The 19,067-nt window shown below is 27.7% G+C and overlaps 2 protein-coding genes across 2 annotated transcripts; both read left to right on the forward strand.

Moving 5' to 3' along the window:
* The first annotated feature begins 6,397 nt into the window (after positions 1-6,397).
* Positions 6,398-7,777, forward strand: LOC149497100 (biogenesis of lysosome-related organelles complex 1 subunit 2-like). Its single transcript, XM_089720097.1, has 3 exons — positions 6,398-6,553; positions 7,145-7,323; positions 7,478-7,777. Exons 2-3 carry the CDS (start codon positions 7,222-7,224, stop codon positions 7,742-7,744), a joined length of 369 nt encoding a protein of 122 aa, XP_089576223.1. The 5' UTR covers positions 6,398-6,553; positions 7,145-7,221; the 3' UTR covers positions 7,745-7,777.
* A 1,523-nt stretch (positions 7,778-9,300) lies between these two features.
* On the forward strand, positions 9,301-10,105 carry LOC105646788 (protein GLUTAMINE DUMPER 3). Its single transcript, XM_012232724.4, has one exon. The coding sequence runs from the start codon at positions 9,554-9,556 to the stop codon at positions 9,896-9,898; it is 345 nt and encodes a 114-aa protein (XP_012088114.1). The 5' UTR covers positions 9,301-9,553; the 3' UTR covers positions 9,899-10,105.
* The last annotated feature ends 8,962 nt before the right edge of the window (positions 10,106-19,067 follow it).

Here is a 19,067-nt window from a genome sequence, read left to right on the forward strand (position 1 = left end):
TTACTCTTCGTAAATGATCAATATTTATTATTTTAATTTAATGATTTTCTTAGAAAATTAGTATTAAATTAAGGTAATATAGTCAATTTACTCAATAATTTATTGTAACTTATACAAATTTAATGATTTTCTTAAAGGACGTGAAATTTCAAATGTGACAAATATCAGTGAACAGAGATAATAATAATTTACTGAGGTTGTTTAAAAAAACACTATTAATTAACAAAAATGTATAGCCAAGAATCTTCTCAATTTCCCATTTGCTCTACCTAGCTAGATTTAACTATAATTAACAACTAAGCACATTTACAGTTGTATAATGCAAATTATTTTTTTCTTAAAAAAAAAATATAAGAAATAAAGGGAGTTGTCAACAATTGGGCCCCTCCTATTAGTATAATTAGAGTCCAAGAAAGAATAACCATTATCATCATTTATTATTATTATTTTTCTTTAATTTCCCCAAAAGCAATGGCAATCAAGTAATAACTTCCAAAAACCAATTCCTAAAAATCCAGTTAATTACTGTTGAACCCTTAATAAATATTATAAATATGTATGACATTATCAAACTCTCCTTATCTTATCTCATTTGTGCTAATTACAAAAAGATTAGAAAGACAGAGAGAAAAGAAAAATAATAATAATGAGGGCTACAAGAACAAGCATAGCACCATCTGGTTCTGCCATTAAAGGTGAAGAATTCAAGAAATGGAACTCTCCCATACCTTACCTCTTTGGTGGGTTAGGTCTGATGTTAGCTCTCATAGCCATGGCATTGCTTATTCTAGCTTGCTCTTACAAGAAACCATCACCAATTCCTGGTTTAGAAGAAGAAGAAGAAGAAGAACAAGAAGATGAAGAAAAATCTCAACACAGTAAACAGGTCAAGTTTCCAATGGAGACGGAGCCAAAGATTGTTGTTATTATGGCTGGTGACCATAACCCTACCTTTCTCGCCAAGCCAAAGCCAAGGCCAAATCCAAAGCCACTGCCTTGCACTTGCCAAGTTGATGATCAACTACGAGTTTAAGAATCATGCTTAATTCATATATTTTTATTATCCGTTTCTCTTTGGTTTGTGTTAGAAATTGTTCCCACCCTTTTCTTTTTCGTAGGTTTGAGTTTAGGATTTTGTTTGTTATTAGTGTTTTGCGGCAGATTGTGTTTGTAAATTGATGAGATTAATTTTAAGTATTAAGGAATATAATATGTTTAATTTTCTGAATTTTAATCAAGAAATTATTTAATTTTTTATTACATAGGCAGGCCACTTTAATAGGAATCATTAGGATTTAGGAGTAGATAATGAAGGTGAAGAAATTTCTGTTAACATTTTTTGGGTCTCAATCAGCCACATCATATGTATGATAACGAGGAAATTATTTGTATTGCTAAAGTTAATTAATGCTTTCACATTCTTTTTTTTTTTTTTTTTTTTTTTTTTGAAAGAAATGCTTTCACATTCTTACCATATTATTTAGCTCCCTCTACAATTAATTAGGAATTGATAGAATATATTTATAATTAGGATTACTATTTTATTTCTTTAGTTCATCCAAATTAAAAAAATTTCAATTCATAATCCTTTATTTATTACGTAATAAGTGCTCATATTGTTTATTTGAAATATCTCAAATATTATTTATTATTATATTTTAATTAAAAGTCAATAAATCAGAAGATTATTTGTTTGGTATAAACCATTGGACTCTATTACTAGGACCGCCCTAATCCGGTGTGAGGCCCTCTTTTGCAGGTGTGTTTAGGAGACTCTATTAACAGGGACCGTTTAATTCGATTCGGGGTCCTCCCTGTAGGTGTGTTTAATGGGAATCAAACTCGAGATCTCTTCTCACATGCCCATGCGTTGCCAACTGAGCCACAACCCGTAGGTAAATCAAAAAATTATTTTGTGGTTACTACTTTGTAAATAAGTTTTTTTTTTTTTTAGAAAAATCAAACTAGAAATTTCGTTAATTAGAAACTGTATATATATATGAGAAACAGATCAATATGTTTCTATATTTTTTCATAAGAAGTCTAATAATAAACCACTTATACAAAAAATAAAAAAACACAATCTTGATTTGAAGTATCTGCTCGAGTTCACAGAGCATAAAATTTATGCCTAGGCGACGCTTGCTCCACTTGGTGGCTATTCATGGTCACTGTTCGACTTCATGATCTTTCTACAAGTCCGATCTGATTACCTTCAAATTTCTTCCCTCGGTTGGAGATAAGATCTGCACTTCTTTCTACATAACTATCCAAATAATTAAAGGCGATAGAGAAAATTACCATAACGGTGATAACAATAACTCAAAACTAAATTTGAGAATAAAATCTCAAGATATAGATAACAATCAATCCCAATATTTGGCAAGTAAATAAGTTACTTTGGTTTTTGTGTTTTTAGTTACTAAAATTTTGAATAATCATAAACTTGATAAATCATCAAACAATAAAATGAATACTTATTTTAGTATGAAGTATTAAAAGGATATATGCTTTTAGAATATAATTATTATCCTAAATAGTACATATCTTCTGTTTCATAATGTAAAAAATACATACTTAAATAAAAACATACATTTTTGTTTTTAATTTTAATTTTAAGGGGAATCAAACAATTTCAAAAAATTAAGATATATATACAGTACTCTCTCTATTATAAAATATAAGTAATTTTTTGGTGATTATTTTGTCACAAAATATAAATCGTTTTGAGTATTTTAAGGAGTAAGAAAAATATTTTTCTAATATTACTCTTATTTACATTAAATACAATAATTATTTTCACAAATAATTATTAGTTTCGAGATACAGTATAATTTAATCAAATTACCTTTTGTTTTTGTAATAATTTAATAGAATTAATTAGTTTTTTAATCCTTATGCAAAAACTTTAAACGATTTATATTTTGAGATGAAGAAAGTACTGTGTATATCTTCTAGTTAATTGATTAATTAATAATTTAGTGCCATTTTGGCAATGACCCCCTTAGTGGTAGACTATGACATTGAGGCATGGATAAAAAATTTTCCTTGGTTTGGCATTAAATGAATTATTTATATATAAATATAAATATAATTGCAGTTTTCATCAGAAACTTTATTGACTTGGAGGCCCATATAATGGCTTAAAGAAGTCATCAAGGATGGAAATTGGAGAGAAACAACTAAAATTGTTTAATAATTCACAAAAGCAAATGGTCCACACATAAATAAAAAATTATTTATACGTCGAATTCAATATATTTTTAAGATTCGGCTCGTTTACCACTCTAATTAATATTAAAAATAAAATAAAAATTAAAGTGGGTATGAAAGAAAATTTTAATTAAACATAAAGAAAGCTGACTTAATAGTGATGATTAGGTCTTCAATAATATCCAAAATAGTGACCAAATGAGTCTTTCAAGTACAACATTTCTTGGACTGGTAGCTAACTATCTTTGACAAAAGGGAGAAAAGAAAATTAACTTCATTTAGCTTCATTATTGGATTGGATTGGATTAGGTTAAAAAAATAGATGTGGACACTCGAAATTGCATTTCTTATATGTACAAAAACACTGTTAATATTGGGAGCCATAGAAATTTAATTAAAAGGGTTAAATATGGAATCGACAAAGGAGTAAGTAAAAAGATGAATGTATAGTTTTCATAAACATGGAAAATAAGTCTAAAGGAGAAGTGCATTTGTACATCATCAATGATAGCAACTTCCACTACCACTTGCTAGATTTTCACTATTATTCAAATTAAAAATGTTTATTTATTTATTTATTTTCCATTTGAAATTGATTGAGATTGATGGATCCTAGTTCTTTACTCTTTTCCTTTAACATACACCATGTCAATTTTTTTTTTTTTTTAAATTATCTGTATCTGAAATCTATTAGCTTGATTAATTTGAATTTGTGCGAGACCTTTCTTAGTGTTTAAAGGGATTTACATTTATAATTCGAACTCCAGACCCTTTATTAAAGAAGAAAAGAGTCATGTCATTCTATCTCATCTATGGAAATATGCCATGTGAATTTTATGGGCACCCATATTTTGCAATACTATATAAATAAACACTATAGTAAAATTAATGTATATTGCAAAATACAGAACATTAAGACTATGCTCGGCAACATCTTTTTAAGTAGCTTTTACACTATCTTTTATGGTATTGGGTAACATAATGTTTGAATTAGCTTTTAGAGGTTAACGTAACGTTTTGTAAAAAACTACTAAAACATCTGATAGCTACTAAAACGGCTAATTTTGCTGAACGGACTCTAAAAATTCAAATCATGCAGTGTATTTTCTTTAAAAGAATATTTAGAAATTAATATAAGCGATTATGGATGCTGAATTCATGTAAATAAATATATTAAAAGAATAATTTAACTAGATTTAATTCTACTTTCTTGTAATCAATTATATCAATTGGGCAGATTACATTGCAAGTGATTGAGAATATATGTTGGCTTCACCTTGTGGGAAAAGTTGCATTTAGTTGGATTCAGTGCAAATGCCAAATGGTACATTACTTTGTTCTTTGTTTTTAATTAATGCTTTGAGCTGTTAAATTAATTAATAAGGAAAGTAAAGCATCTTCTTTTAGCTATGCTTTAATTTCTTTTTTACGAAAAAATAAAGAAAAAATAATGTGTATGAACCTTCAAAAGATTGAATCGTTAGCTAACCCTTCAAATGAATAAACGGCCAAAAGCTTATCATTTTTTGTATCGTAATTCAGAGTCTAGATTAATTAATATTCCAACTGAAATATTCTCATTTCAGTTGCCAAGATTTGCTTGTAAAAAGGAGGGATCAATATCAAATTATCTGTTTTGGGTTTGGCTCTCGACCGAAATCAGAATCGAATTGAAATGATTAATTGGAATCAAACCAAGTCAAATTATTAGTTTTGGGGAACTCATAATTAGAATTTATTAGTTTCAGGAAGGAATCGTAATTAGAATTAAGCAGTGGTTTAGATAGATAGGATATAAAATTTACAGGTTTCACATTTTATTATTTTAATTGAAAAATAAAATTCATAGATTTGAAGGATTTGAAATAAAATCTTAGTCAAGTAATTTAAATTCCAGCATTAATAAAAAAAAAGATGAAATTGAAAAATCTTATCTCCTCCGTAGGAATTGTTTTTTTAGAAGAACAGTAGGTTATCTTTTTAGACATCAAAAAATACATATGCTTGATTTTTAAATAAAACGCAATTCAACTATAAAGAACTGGTCAGAATTTTAGAATTTCATTTATCTTCTTATCTCAAGAAGATATCAATCTGATGTAAGTTGAGGTTTTTGAGGTTTTTTACTTAGCATTTACGAGTTAGGTCGGACCTAATTGAGAAGCTTATAATTTAAAAATTTGAAAATGCTGAGTTTTTTCTATATATAAAATAAATATATATTACTTATAAAAAAAGATAAATAGAACTTTGGCAGTGCTAAAAAATAATTCTAATTGAAAGTTTGTGTGAATAATGTAAACAAATTAAGGAAGGAGCCATTAAACTTGAACTTGTTATTAGTGGTAGACATGCAAACACATACATACACATATCTTGACACCAAGAAATTTAGCCCTTTCTAACACAAACACAATCATGCAAGATGTGACTAAAAACTTTTCAACTCATATTAGTAGTGCCGTTATTACAATAGTCTATGTCCACTATTATTTTGTGAGGAAAAAAAAAATATATATCCATATAATTAGTCTAAAGAAAATAAAATGCACTCATATATCCATTATTATTAAATTTTTATTTTAATTTGTTGAATATTTTAATTTATAAAATTATATAAATTAAATAATTCAACTTGCAAATCCATTTTTATGTAAAAGAATTGAACATTTCTTCCATTGATATGAAAATAGGATGCATATTGATATGCAAATAGGATGCATACGCGTAAACTAAATCGATTAAACATTTATTGAATAGTTGAAAAAATTAAAATAATTATTTTAAATATATCAATCAATATTTTATAAATAAAAATTAAAATATCTAAAAATATTATTATAATATTATCAAAATTGGTAATTTTTGGAGAATAATAGATTCATAAATTTTGGTTGCTAATTTTTTTTTTTAAATGTGAAGTGATTTTATGTATTTGTACATATATGGGTTGGTAAACAGAAAATATTAGATCAATGTTGAATTAATTAATTTTTAATTAGGATATTTGTTTTAGAGGAATAACTTTTAAGATTTTCTTGAAAAAATCAAAATTGTTACATAATTAATTTCAAAGTAATTATGAAAATACTTATTGATAACTTAATCTTAATGTGCTAATTTACAGCAAATACACGCCACCAATAATAATTTGAAGTTCGGCATTTGACCATGTAGTCCTCGATTGATATGTATAACTACGAAAATGACACCATGTCATCCCCAATTGGCAGTGGCCGTTAATCCCCAAATCATCAACCCTAAATAGACACAGACGAGAGGAAGAGAGACTGAGAGAGCTGAATGCATTTCTGTAGGCAAGAATTTGCTCCTTTTACTGGTAATTATCTTCTTCCATTTCATCCATTTTCCTTTCTTTTCTTGCATTTTACATGATTTCGTATTTTCATTTCAACGGATTTTGATCTTTTGTCCTTATGAGCTCCTTAGTTATTCAAATTCGACAGACATAGATTGAATTGTTCCAATTAAATTAACTGTATATTTAACATGGTATTAATTGAGGGACTAATTTGTTTGGAGTAATGCAAATTTATTAAAATGATTGAATTTTATTGTTACTGAAGAGATTAAGAGTTCAACAAGGGTTTTGGACTTGGGTTCTGTGATAGTGGTGGGATTAGGGTTTCTAGCAGATAGAAATTTTATGTCATTGTTGTTATTGATATAAAACTTATATGTGTATATACACAGAGAGAGAGATATTGAGGAGGGCTATTGTTACTCATATACAATCTAGAGTAGAAACTGTGGAGAACTTTGGCATGTCATATAAGGTTTAACTGGTATTTGAATATTTGTTCTTAATGCATAATAGTATAATCTATTTCCTTTAGATTGTTTATACTCATAATTATTGGTCCACACCATAGTTGTGTATTTTGGCTCTTGATGAAGCATTTTGGCTCAGGAACAAAAGAATATAATGCAAAAGAAGCAAAACTAGGTGTGTTTTCATTGGCAGAACAGATTTAGGCACCTAAGTACATGGCTGCAGGGAAGGAGGAGGTAGAGGTTCAAGAAGAGCTTGCTGATTCGTTCAATGATTTTTTCACTAGTATTTCCACCATGGTCAAAGGCGAACTTCAGGTCTTAAAATCTAAGAACCTAATTGTTCATTTTTATGTCCTATTTTATCTTTTCTTTCCTTTTATTGCCTTGAATTTCTTTCAATATTTCAACTGTTAGTTCATTGTCTCTGTAATTATATTTTAATTTCTATTCTTGTTGTTCATGGGTATAGGGGACAAACAATCTGTTGGAACTTCTGGATAAAATGAATGGAAGAGTGGCTGAAGAGTATAAAGGTTTTGTCGATGTGGCTTCTGGGTTGAGGATTTTTGTAGAGCAGTTGAAATCAAAAAGTAGTAGTTTTGATGAGTATGTTCAGCAAATTGATCTAATCGAGCAACAAGTGACTGAATTTGAAGCCGTAATTTCAATGCTTGACAAGTATGTTTCTTTGTTAGAATCAAAACTGCAATCTGTTTACCAACATCCGCCTTTGTAAATAAAAAGATCTTTTCCTTCAGTTCGTAAATAATTCCAAGTTCAATTATCACAGAGAGATTGCAGTTTTTCGTTTCTTGGAAACTTTTGTGCAATAAAGATTCTTTTATTCTTAGGGTTAGAAATTGTTAATGGTCTAGTGAAAATCAATTTCTATCTACTTATTTGGCTGTTTACTATCAACATCAATGCCCTTTGTGCATCAAGTTTGTTTTTTTGTAATCTTCAATTCTCTTCAGATGCAAAGATGATTGTTTAAGTATGTGTGTTAATTTTTATAAACCGCTACTTTAACTTTTAAACTAATTTAAATATTATATTATCTAACACTGAAAAACCGATCAAAACGTTAAAAATTATTAGCTACTTAAAAAATTATTTTCGAACACAGCAATGAACTTATAGTAATGGAACAGAATCCTATGGTCGAGTGTGGACAAGCACAAAGATTTATGATGGCATACCAAAGTCAGCATCCAACTAGGATAAAGTGTGTGGTTTTTCTGTCCTCCCATAATGTACCTTTTGAGTTGTCCAAAGGAAATGTTGTTGTCTGTGGTGGGGCTATAACGTGCCTGGTCTTCTACTCAATACGAAATTTCATGAGTGTTTCCTTACACTCTAGCTCTTCTTCACACAGTGACTGGTTTCTTTCTTCTCTAATTTTTTCAAATCTGAATCAAATAATTCGGACTATGGTCTTGTAATTATTGCTTCTTTTCAATAATTTCTGTCATATTAATTTTTAATCTCATATCTTGACGTACCGATTTGGTATTTAATATTTGCCAATAAATTTCCTGAATTGAAAAAAAAAAAAAAATGTTCATGAACCTGACAACTTTCTGTTCCTTGGTAAACTCAATTCTCCTCGATTCTTAGGCTTTGTTTGGTTATCTTAGGCTTTGTTTGGTTAAAATAAATTATGAAAGTATATAATTTTTTAATTTATATTATCAATTCAATTTTTAATTATCATTTGTTATACCTTGCTATTTAAATAAAATTTAAAAATTATATTATTGACATTACTGTCTTTGGTAATTAAAAAACAATAAACTTTTTGAAAGATAAATTTTCATTTTAAAGCATATTTTCCACTTAAGAAAATAGGTCATCAAGAGGATTGACTTTCTTAGTTCTAGTTTATTATCCATAAGTAGACGAAATTAATAAAAAAAATAATTTTTTATTAAAATGAAGATATTTTTTAATTTATATTGAAAAAAAAAAGATAAAAAGAAAATAATATTTAAAAAAATCATTATTTTCATTCATGTTGTTCAGATTATAAATCATCAATGTAGTTCATAAATAGATTATAAACGGAGTTTAGATAAGACTAAACCAAACCATTGTGGCGAGTGGACATGTCATAGAGCATAAGCAGCGTCTAAACGCATCCCTTTAGCTGGGACTTTGCTATGCCATGTCATATACACTAATAGACATACATTTATGTATCTCTCTTACGTCAAAGATTGTTTCTTTTCTTGACATTATTTAATGCTAGTGGGACGCGGCTGCCCAAAAACGCAAGAAAAGCAAGAAAGGAAAAAAACAACTAATAGGAAAAAGAAAAAAAAAAAATATTCTACACGGCCAGAAGCAGTGCAGCCCAAGAAAGATAAAGAATCATCTCTTTCTTTCTTTCAATGCTCTCTCTTTACCTTTGTTTTCCCCTATAAATACCAAGAAAGCTTCACACCCTCTTTTCATTGCAAAAGATTTTAGGTTTAAATTCTAGTAAGAGTGAGAGTCTTTAAAAAAATAATTAGAGGTGGCGAGTCTGAATCCCAATCTTGCAAAAATGAGTCTTTCAGGAAGCAACGCCACCGCCGGCGGTGGATTCTGGCACTGGAGCTCTCCTATGCCTTACCTGTTCGGTGGGTTAGCGTTTATGTTGGGGATCATTGCTATTGCTTTAATAATTCTTGCTTGCTCCTATAGGAAGTCTTCTTTGTCTAATTCTAGTGATAGAGTAGGTGAAGAGAAATCAGTGAAGCAAGTGGAATTAGAAATGGTTGATTTTGAGCCAAAGATTGTTGTTATCATGGCTGGTGATCACAATCCTACATATTTGGCTATGCCTAAGCCTGTGCAAGAACAAGTTGTTGGGTACTGCAATTGCCAGAATAATCAAGAACAAGTTTAATCTCAAGAAAGAAAGAGATCTTTTGTTCTTTCTTTATTTTCTTCTTCTTTTTCTTTAATCAGTTTTGTTTTGATCTTTTGTTATCAATTTTGGTTCTTGTTTGCGGGAATATGTGAAATGAAGAGGATAGAAGATAGGATGAAATTTTTGTAGGAATCATATTTGTAAAATTTTGTACTAATTAAATCAATTTTGCATTTTGATAAATGTTATCTGAGATCTTGTTCTGTCTCTGTTCTTTCCACTTCCACAAACATAAAAAATGATTCTTCCCCTTAATTTTTATTAATTTAAAATTTAAAATCTCCTGATAGAAATTTTAAGTGTTTCAATGAATTATTTTCTTAATTAAATAAATTACACAAAAATATACATAGTTTTTTTTCTTTTAAGATTTCACTGTGTGATGGGATATTCTTGCAATATTGAGAAATTTCTTTTAGGAAGTGGTTTACAGTTGAAAATGTATTGAATAGAAAGATATTAATTGCAGAGATTACAGCTAAGACCAAGAGAGCAATGGACAAATACCCATTAATAGTTTTTTCTATTAGAGTAAAGAATGAAAATTAATACAATAATAATTATATTATGGAGGACCATTTTTGAGTAACAGTATTAAGAAATGTACATTTGAATGAAAATTCTTGTTGAGTGATGTCAATATCAGACTCATCACCCAATGATTTGAGCTACGTTTAAATTCCAGAATGTTCAAAGATATTCATTTCGAGAAATTTTTATTATTGTCGTTTTTTCTTTTATCACCGAAATAACATTATATGCTACGTGACTTATTAACAAAAGGGGTGCTAAGTGGCTCTTGCCTCCTTAGCAATTTTTTCTAAAAAATTTTCCCTTTAAATTTCTAAAATTTTTTGATTTTATATTTAAGATAGTGTATCTTTTAAATTTTACCACTTAACTTTTAATTTTTTTTTTTTTTTATTCTAGTATTCTTCAATCTTGGCTCTGACATTAGAGCTACATAACAAGGAATAAAATTATTGTGTTTGAGAGAATTCGAAACCGAGATCTGTCACTACTTATATCAGTGAGAAAACTAACAAAATATACATGTTTTTCAAAATAATCATAATAAAAATATTAATTTTAATGTCAATGACAATGGTTACATACCAAGTTGTTGAATTTGAAACGGATTCCCTTTTGTTTATCCAAGCTATGAACCGAAGCCATATTGATCCATCCTATTTTGATTGTTTAATTTTGGATTGTAAAGCTTTGCTTAAATAACTTTCATTTGTTCTGTTTCTTTTATTAACAGATCAGTGAATAAAGTTTTACATCTTCTTGTAATTCATATCTAATCTTTTATGTGATCTGCAATTTTAACCTTAAAAAAAAAAAAATGTCAATCACAAAATGCAAAATGCAATAGTTTGAGAACACCTCTTAAAATCAAATATAGGCACAAAATGATTAGTTGGTCCTACAAAAGAGTGCTTATTATAGCTTGTAGGAAAGTTTTAAGGCAGTGGTTCACAACAACTTAGTATATAATAAAGTAAATCCTATAGTGGCATATGTTCCACACTTCGCATTACTATCTACCATTTTGTTTCTTTTTGACAATTAGAGGAAGCAATTGCCATATTGCTTCCTACCAAATCAATTCTAATTTCTAACCCCCAATCAACATAGCCTTACCTGAAGGAAAAATTAGTCAATATCACTTCAAATTAATTGATTAAATAAAAAAAAGACATCTAATTAAGCACATACTAAACCTAATTGAGGATATAATATACTAATTAGGTGGGTCGTTAATTAAAATATTCTTTATTTTAATATATGAACTGGCTTTTATGTATTATGCTAAATTAATCTCTTCATGCCGATCAAAAACAGAGCATTCACGTCGAAATTAAAGGATTATAAATGAGAGAACAATCCTCATCTATGATTTGAGGCTCGAAGATTGAACTTTTTCAATAAATTAACAAACCTATTTATCAAAAGAGTTTGTTTGAGTAGAAAGAAACCAGATTTTTTAAGTAAGAGTTCGAATGTTCGAACGTTACAAATGAAGAAAATTCTCGCTGAGAGCGTTTCTTCTTTATAAATCTGACGCAGCGCAAGTAGAATTAAGCTTAATCCAACGTGCTAATGACACTTATGGTATAATGTATTTAAGCACTTGATTACTATACCTAACCAATTAAGGATATAATATCTTAAATAAGGTCAGCTGCCGTTACAATATTTTGTTTTGGCAATATATTTATGGCGGACTTTTGAATTGGATTAGGTTAAAGAGACGTGGTGGCTTGTCACGATGTAATAATCTCATACTGTTAATGTTAGAAGAAAATAAGAGAATTTATCAAACTTTTAGCACACAGAAACATAATATAAACATAAAAATTAAAAAACAACAGTCTAAGTAAAAAGGATACAAACAAACACCAAGTGCATTCCACTTCATCTTTGCAAGTGGGAGACATAATTTATATTATATTATAATTTTAAACCCACATTTTTTTAATTAGGAAATAAGTATTTAAAAATTAAAACCCACTTTGGTGGTGGGATGAATAAATTTTCGTTAAAAAAAAAAAAAATCTGTATTTGACCTATCTTTTGTCGGCAGCGCAGCCAAAATGATAAAACGATTGAGAAATGGTGATCCTAGTCAAATTACATTAACACATGATATCTATGAAGAGTGAATAAAAATGAATCGAGGGATATTTTATGATTAAATGTCTATAATACAAAATCTTCTTAAAATTAATTTGAAAGATATAAATTAAATTCTGAGATTTATGATATGAATTTTGAGTTTAAAATTAATTTATTCTATTTAGGACAAAAATAGTAGTATATTAAACTTTCTATTTTTTAAAATATTAAAATTAAAATTTTTTATTTTTTATTCCTTCTTTTCACTATTTTTTATTTTTAAATTTTTATTTATTATTTTAAAATATTTAAAATTTAAAATTTTGTATTTCACTCCCTATCCATAAATAATTGTCACATTTGCATTTTATCGTTCCTGAAGAAAGTCATTTAATTTTTCTAATTTGTAATAAATTATGGAATAAATTGACTATATTATTTACAATAAAGAGAAATATTTTTGTGAATTATAGCAACTAATGTTCCAAATTTGCAAAGAGTAAAATAAGAAAAAATAATAATTATTTTTTAAAATCTAAAAATATGACACTTATTTGTGGATATTGTACTTTCAAATGTGAGCAAGAGGAGTATTATTTTTAATAAAAATGGATAATTTCATTCTAAATTCAAAATTTATACGTCTTAATAAAGTTTAAAATTAATTATTGGCATTAGACGTTCAACAAAAATTTAAAAATGAAATTGAGCATATAAGCTAAGATAAATAAAAATTAATTGTGATAAAACAATTGATTATGGAAGAGCCATGCATCTAACTGTTGGAACTTGAAATATTAATTCGATAGTATCATTATTTGAAAGAAAGTTTAGAAATTCGTCCACATTCAATGAATTTTATATTTCAAATATTCAAATTTAAAATTGAAGAACAAAATAATAATAGACCTAGCTTTAAACCATGTGAGTGAAAAAAAGGAATATGGAAAGAAGAAACAAGTTTTTAGAAACATGATCAATATGTTAATTATGTATTCTTAATAGCCAAGTTTTGTGCAAGTGACCTACCTCAACTCTAACTTTCATATCTTATGGAGAGAATTTAACTGTAGATTGTAGAATGCTCATGTTAAGCATTGCCATGATAGAGGTTAGCTTTGTTGAGAAATCAGGAAATCAAGCTGCATATATATTAACTTGGGCGTTAGTTTTTATAATTGATTTGTTAGAGTGAGGTACCGTCTTTCCAACTTTAATCGATGAAGTTCTTCAGTTTGATATGAATAATAGAGAAGCATTTGATTTGTCCAAAAAAAAAAAAAAAAAAAAATCAACTTGCATATATATTACCATATAAAATTTTTAGTGCTTCAATATTAAATCTGATCCCTAAGAGTAATTCATCAATTTCATTAATAATTTATTTATTAATTTGAATTTATAATGAGTTGTATTTATCTTTCACACAAAATTGTCTAAGCCATTTCATTTGATTTACTTTACCCATTATATTTCATTTATTCGATCTTATATATGTATATATCTTTGATTTGCTTATCACAGGCTTGTTGAGAGGCAAAATTGTCACTTGAAGGGTGTATCAATACAATCCATTAATATACGACTTATTCAAAAACTTTTCTCATACAGTATAGATTCTAACCTCAGGCTTTGATACAATATTAAATATGGATCGTGACAGTAATATGTATTTTTTTTTCTCGTTATTTGCGATTTACTCGTTGTATATGTAGGATTGACCCATATACTTACATGGCACAAGTATTAACGGTCAGGGTGAAATTAAAAGTTAAATTTTGACCGTGGGAAATATGATTTTTTTAATTTAAAATTTAGGTAACTCCCAATGCTGCATCTAGATCCACCAAGTACTTTCAGGAAGAAACAACACAGCACAACAAATGGAAAATGTGCTTAGTTTAAAGAACTTGGAAGAAAAAGTGAGTTCTAGAGTTTAGAAGAAGTTATATGATTGTTATGTAGTTGAACAATTCGAATCATTGAGGATAAAAGTGATAAAATCATTGATTTCTCTTTTTTTTTTTTCCCTTTGCTTTACAAATAATAATCAAGGGTTCCAGAACTAGCTAGAAATATTGAAAATTTATTCTAATGAGTGCCTCTAGTACACTGATTAATATTAAAATTTATTCATATAAAATTAGATAGATAATAAATTGTAAAAAATAGGTATTGCAATTCATAAATTTAAGAGTGAATAATAAGTTCCTTTTTAAAAAATGAATAGTTTACAAATATTCACATTAAAAAAAAAAAAAAGAGCATTTTTTTTGTTTTAAGAAAAGGAAAAAGAATAGTTTACAAACATTAAAACTCAATCATTTTTAAAAATATTTTATATTTTTAGCTATAAAAAAAGGTCTTATCTTTCTTAATGTAACAATTATCGTCTATGAAGTACGGACACCTCATAAGGTTGAACTATTCGTACAGTATCAGTATTGGACATAGACATCTCCAGAACACACTAAGATACATATTGGATATTCTAGAAAAGGTGTCCCAATATTTATTTTTTTTTAAATTTCAAACACTTTAACGACACCTCTACACTACTTTAATGATGCTTTTAAAAATTTTATAAATTTATTAATTAAAATTTTAAATTGGAGCTTTAAAAATAACTTAGATAATTTCTTATACTTAGAATTAAAAATTAAATTGAGGCTCAAATAATTTATGCTGTAGGCATGAATCTAGTCCTAATGGTTGCCATGTTCCATAATGAATAATAGCTCAAATTGAGGCTCTATACATTTTACATATAACTGTTTTAAAATAAAAACCAATCTCTAAAAAAGTCAAAAAGAAAAAAAATTATAACTTAATTTTATATATCAACGAAAATAAAATAAGTTCAAACAAAGATTGGAACTCCATTATTTTTCATGAACAATTCTGATCATCTATAGACTAGTGATCAACCCGAAACAAAAATAATTTATTATAGTAATATTAAATATTTTTCTTCATATTTTATAAAATTTTATTATGAAATAAAAATTTAAATAAATTTTTTAACATGTAAAGTTGCTGTTAATTAATACCATATATTATTATTAATGAGAGCTTGAATTGACTCTATACCTCAACCGAAAGCCCAAAAACTTGAAAATAAAAAGTACATAGCCTCTAAGCAATGAATAGTAAAAGAGTGAGAAATCTTCCCTTTTTATTTTATTCCATACTAAATGAATTACCACCATTAACACTCAGAACTCAGAAGCATATTATCAACGCACAAAAGAATCTTTTCCCATGTATATATCCCACTCTCCCTCATTGCACTTACAAGACCAAACTCTCCTAGAAAAACAAAGCTACACTACTAGTGTACGAAGTTGCCTCAGTTGAATCCTCAGCATTCGAAAACGATAATCGGGAGCCACCAGTGATCAGCAACCGCTTAATTCAATTGGCATTAAGAGAGATATGAGCTCTGCAACCTCTATAGCAAACGACCATTTTTGGCATTCTCCAATGCCGTTTCTTTTCGGTGGATTAGCAATTATTATAGCTCTAATTTCAGCTGTAATAGTAATTTTAGCTTGCTCCCGCAAAAATAGTTCTTTGAATTTATCCAGTGAAGATCAGCAAGAAAACCCAGCTGCAAGGTTGGAGTTGGATATGGCAGTTCTTGATGAGCCAAAGATTGTTGTAATAATGGCTGGAGATAACTTGCCTACTTACATAGCTATGCCTGAAATTACTTTTTCAACTACTACTTGTTGTGAGCAAGTGTAGTAATTATTTGCAATATCAAGTTTTGTTAATCTAATCTATATTATAAATTGAATTAGACTGAAGATTAGAAATTAATTAGTCTATTATTTAATTAATTAACTTCCTCGGAGTAATAGAGAGGAGGTGATTTTGGTGTATTAGTAAAGTTACTCCACTTGTGATTTGGAAGTCGTGAATTTAAACCATGAAGCAACTATATATATATATATATATATATATATATATATATATATATATATATATATATATATATATATATATATATATAACAACCTTCAACTCATAAATATGAGATGTTTTACGTACTCAATCACATTTAATGTTTATTTGGAAAAATTAATTATTATGGTAGCTATTAGTTGATCTTGCAGCGTTTAGCTAGTAAGTATTTAAGTAACTTTTAAAAGTTAAACGTTAAATAATTAATTTTTTATAAAATATTACTTTAACCTTTAAAAGCTAATTCAAATAATATATTATTAAATATTATAATAAATAACATGCTATTTAAAAAGTTATTGCGAATCAACCAGGCCGCGGATATGCGGCAGCTTGGAGACGCGAACAAAGGATGATTGTAGAATTGGACTTTTGTGGAAAAAGGAGTTTTGGCACTATAAGACCTTTTGTGCCAAGCACTTTCTTTCTGGTTCACACATATCCTCAGGATATTCCTTTGTCTTTTTGCGTATGTCAATTGAATGTCGACATTGGCAGCACCACTTTACCAGTGTCTACAGCTTCAAAAATACACACAAACTATTTCATGCAGTGAAATAAAAGAGTAAGCGATCAAATAACTATTTTATAGAATAGAATGCGCATTCTTCACTCTATAAAATTTGTGTTTTATAATTAAAAAAAAAATATCTATATTGCATATAAATAAGCTATATATAGGGTAAAGATTTAGTATTTCTTGAATAATTATCTCACGTTTAAACTTAAAATAAAGTTCGAAATATAGTTATTTTATAGGGATCACTATTTTATTTCTTCTGATGTGAAACTTTGAAATTTGTGTTTTGACACTCCAAAATCAGATCGATATAAAAGCCTAAATCTCGAGAAATTTCTGCTTAGATCAGAATTATAGAAACTAACACAATAAACTAGAAGTATGAACTAAAGACATAAGGTGAATAATCGAATACCACAAAAAATAATTATCTTTGATAAGTTTGAATAGTAAATTCAACGAAGAACTGAAGATAATTTGTTCTCTTGAAATTTCAATTAAATAAAACGCATAAAATTTTTATTTCTACCTTATACTACCAAAAAACTTAATATTTTATAAATTAAGAAATCCTAGAAACTAAATAAAACATATACCTCATTATCATTTGATATTTTATGGCCCCCATTGTTATTTTTTCACAACAATTTTCATTTGAAGTACTAAATTATTCAATGGAATTATCATTAATGTAAAGATTTTATTAATACAAGTAAAACCCTACACAAGATTTACATAATCTTGATGATCAATGGGGACCCCATCTAGCTAGCCTGAACACATTGACCTCCTACACTATGATTCACACAGTTGTCCCTGATTACTTTTAGATTAATTTCATGAAATTAAAAGATTGGATTGCTGATAACGTAATTAACATTAATTAATTAATTAATAATATTATTTTTAAGCATCCTATGAAGGCACAAAGAATATTCTTCTAAAACACAAAGGGCAATATAGTGATTAAAATTCCAATATTACCAAATCAACCTGTTCTCCCATATAAATGCATTAACCCACTAACTTCTTGAAAATTAAGTCTAAAACCAGAGAGGAAAAAGGAAAATTGTATATATATATATAATGAAGGGAAGAAAATCATCATCATCAACCTCCATTAATATGTGGTGGCATTCTCCAAATCCATATCTATTTGGGAGCTTAGCTCTAACGTTAATAATGATAGGAATGGCATTGGTTATGGTAGCAATCTCCTTCTGTAAAGATTCTGCAAATTCTGAAATATATATTTCAGAATCTGAAGCTCAGCCGAAGATTGTTGTGATTATGGCAGGTGATGAAAAACCAACATATCTAGCAACTCCGGTCACCATTTCAACCTCTGATCAAGTGTAAAGCTATATGCTATACATTTATGTAATTTTGTAATTGCTTCCAATATTATTTTTGACTTAATCTATTATAATAGTACGTATTAATTACCCAACAATACAATTTTTTTATCATATTAATCATTTTTTTTTTTTTTGTTTCTTTATTGCTTTTATGCTTGCTTAATTCTTTTCCTTTACGTGTACAACCTACGTTGGGTAAATGCTTCCATCCTATCTAATAATTAATTTTGTCTTAAAAGATATATTGTTCGCCCTAGCTAGAAGAACCAGGAGAAATGATGTATTGTTCACTCTATAAGAACCAGATGAAGAAAGAGATTGAGAAATTAAAGAAAGAAATAATCAGAGATTTGAGAGAAAAAATAACAATTGCAGCGACTAATGAAATTAAAATTATTAGGTTATATATTGATTAAGGTTTAATTATTCGTATTAATTGGTTATTGATGGCAAGTTTTTGATGAATGTTGTTTGGTATTAAAATTTTTAGTAGTTTATAATTATTTTGTATCATTATGTTTCTAGAGTGAATATATTATATTTATTTTAACGTATTATATAAATAAAAATATTAATTAAATTTCTATATTATTTTTAAATAATTATAAATAAAATGATTACATAAAAGTTTAAATTTTCTTAAAATTTTTAGTAGTAATTATTTTACAATTTTAATATA

The sequence above is a fragment of the Jatropha curcas genome, chromosome 4 (genome assembly GCF_041381405.1).
Source record: "Jatropha curcas cultivar XTBG-Jc1 chromosome 4, XTBG_Jcur_1.0, whole genome shotgun sequence".
Taxonomy (NCBI): domain Eukaryota; kingdom Viridiplantae; phylum Streptophyta; class Magnoliopsida; order Malpighiales; family Euphorbiaceae; genus Jatropha; species Jatropha curcas.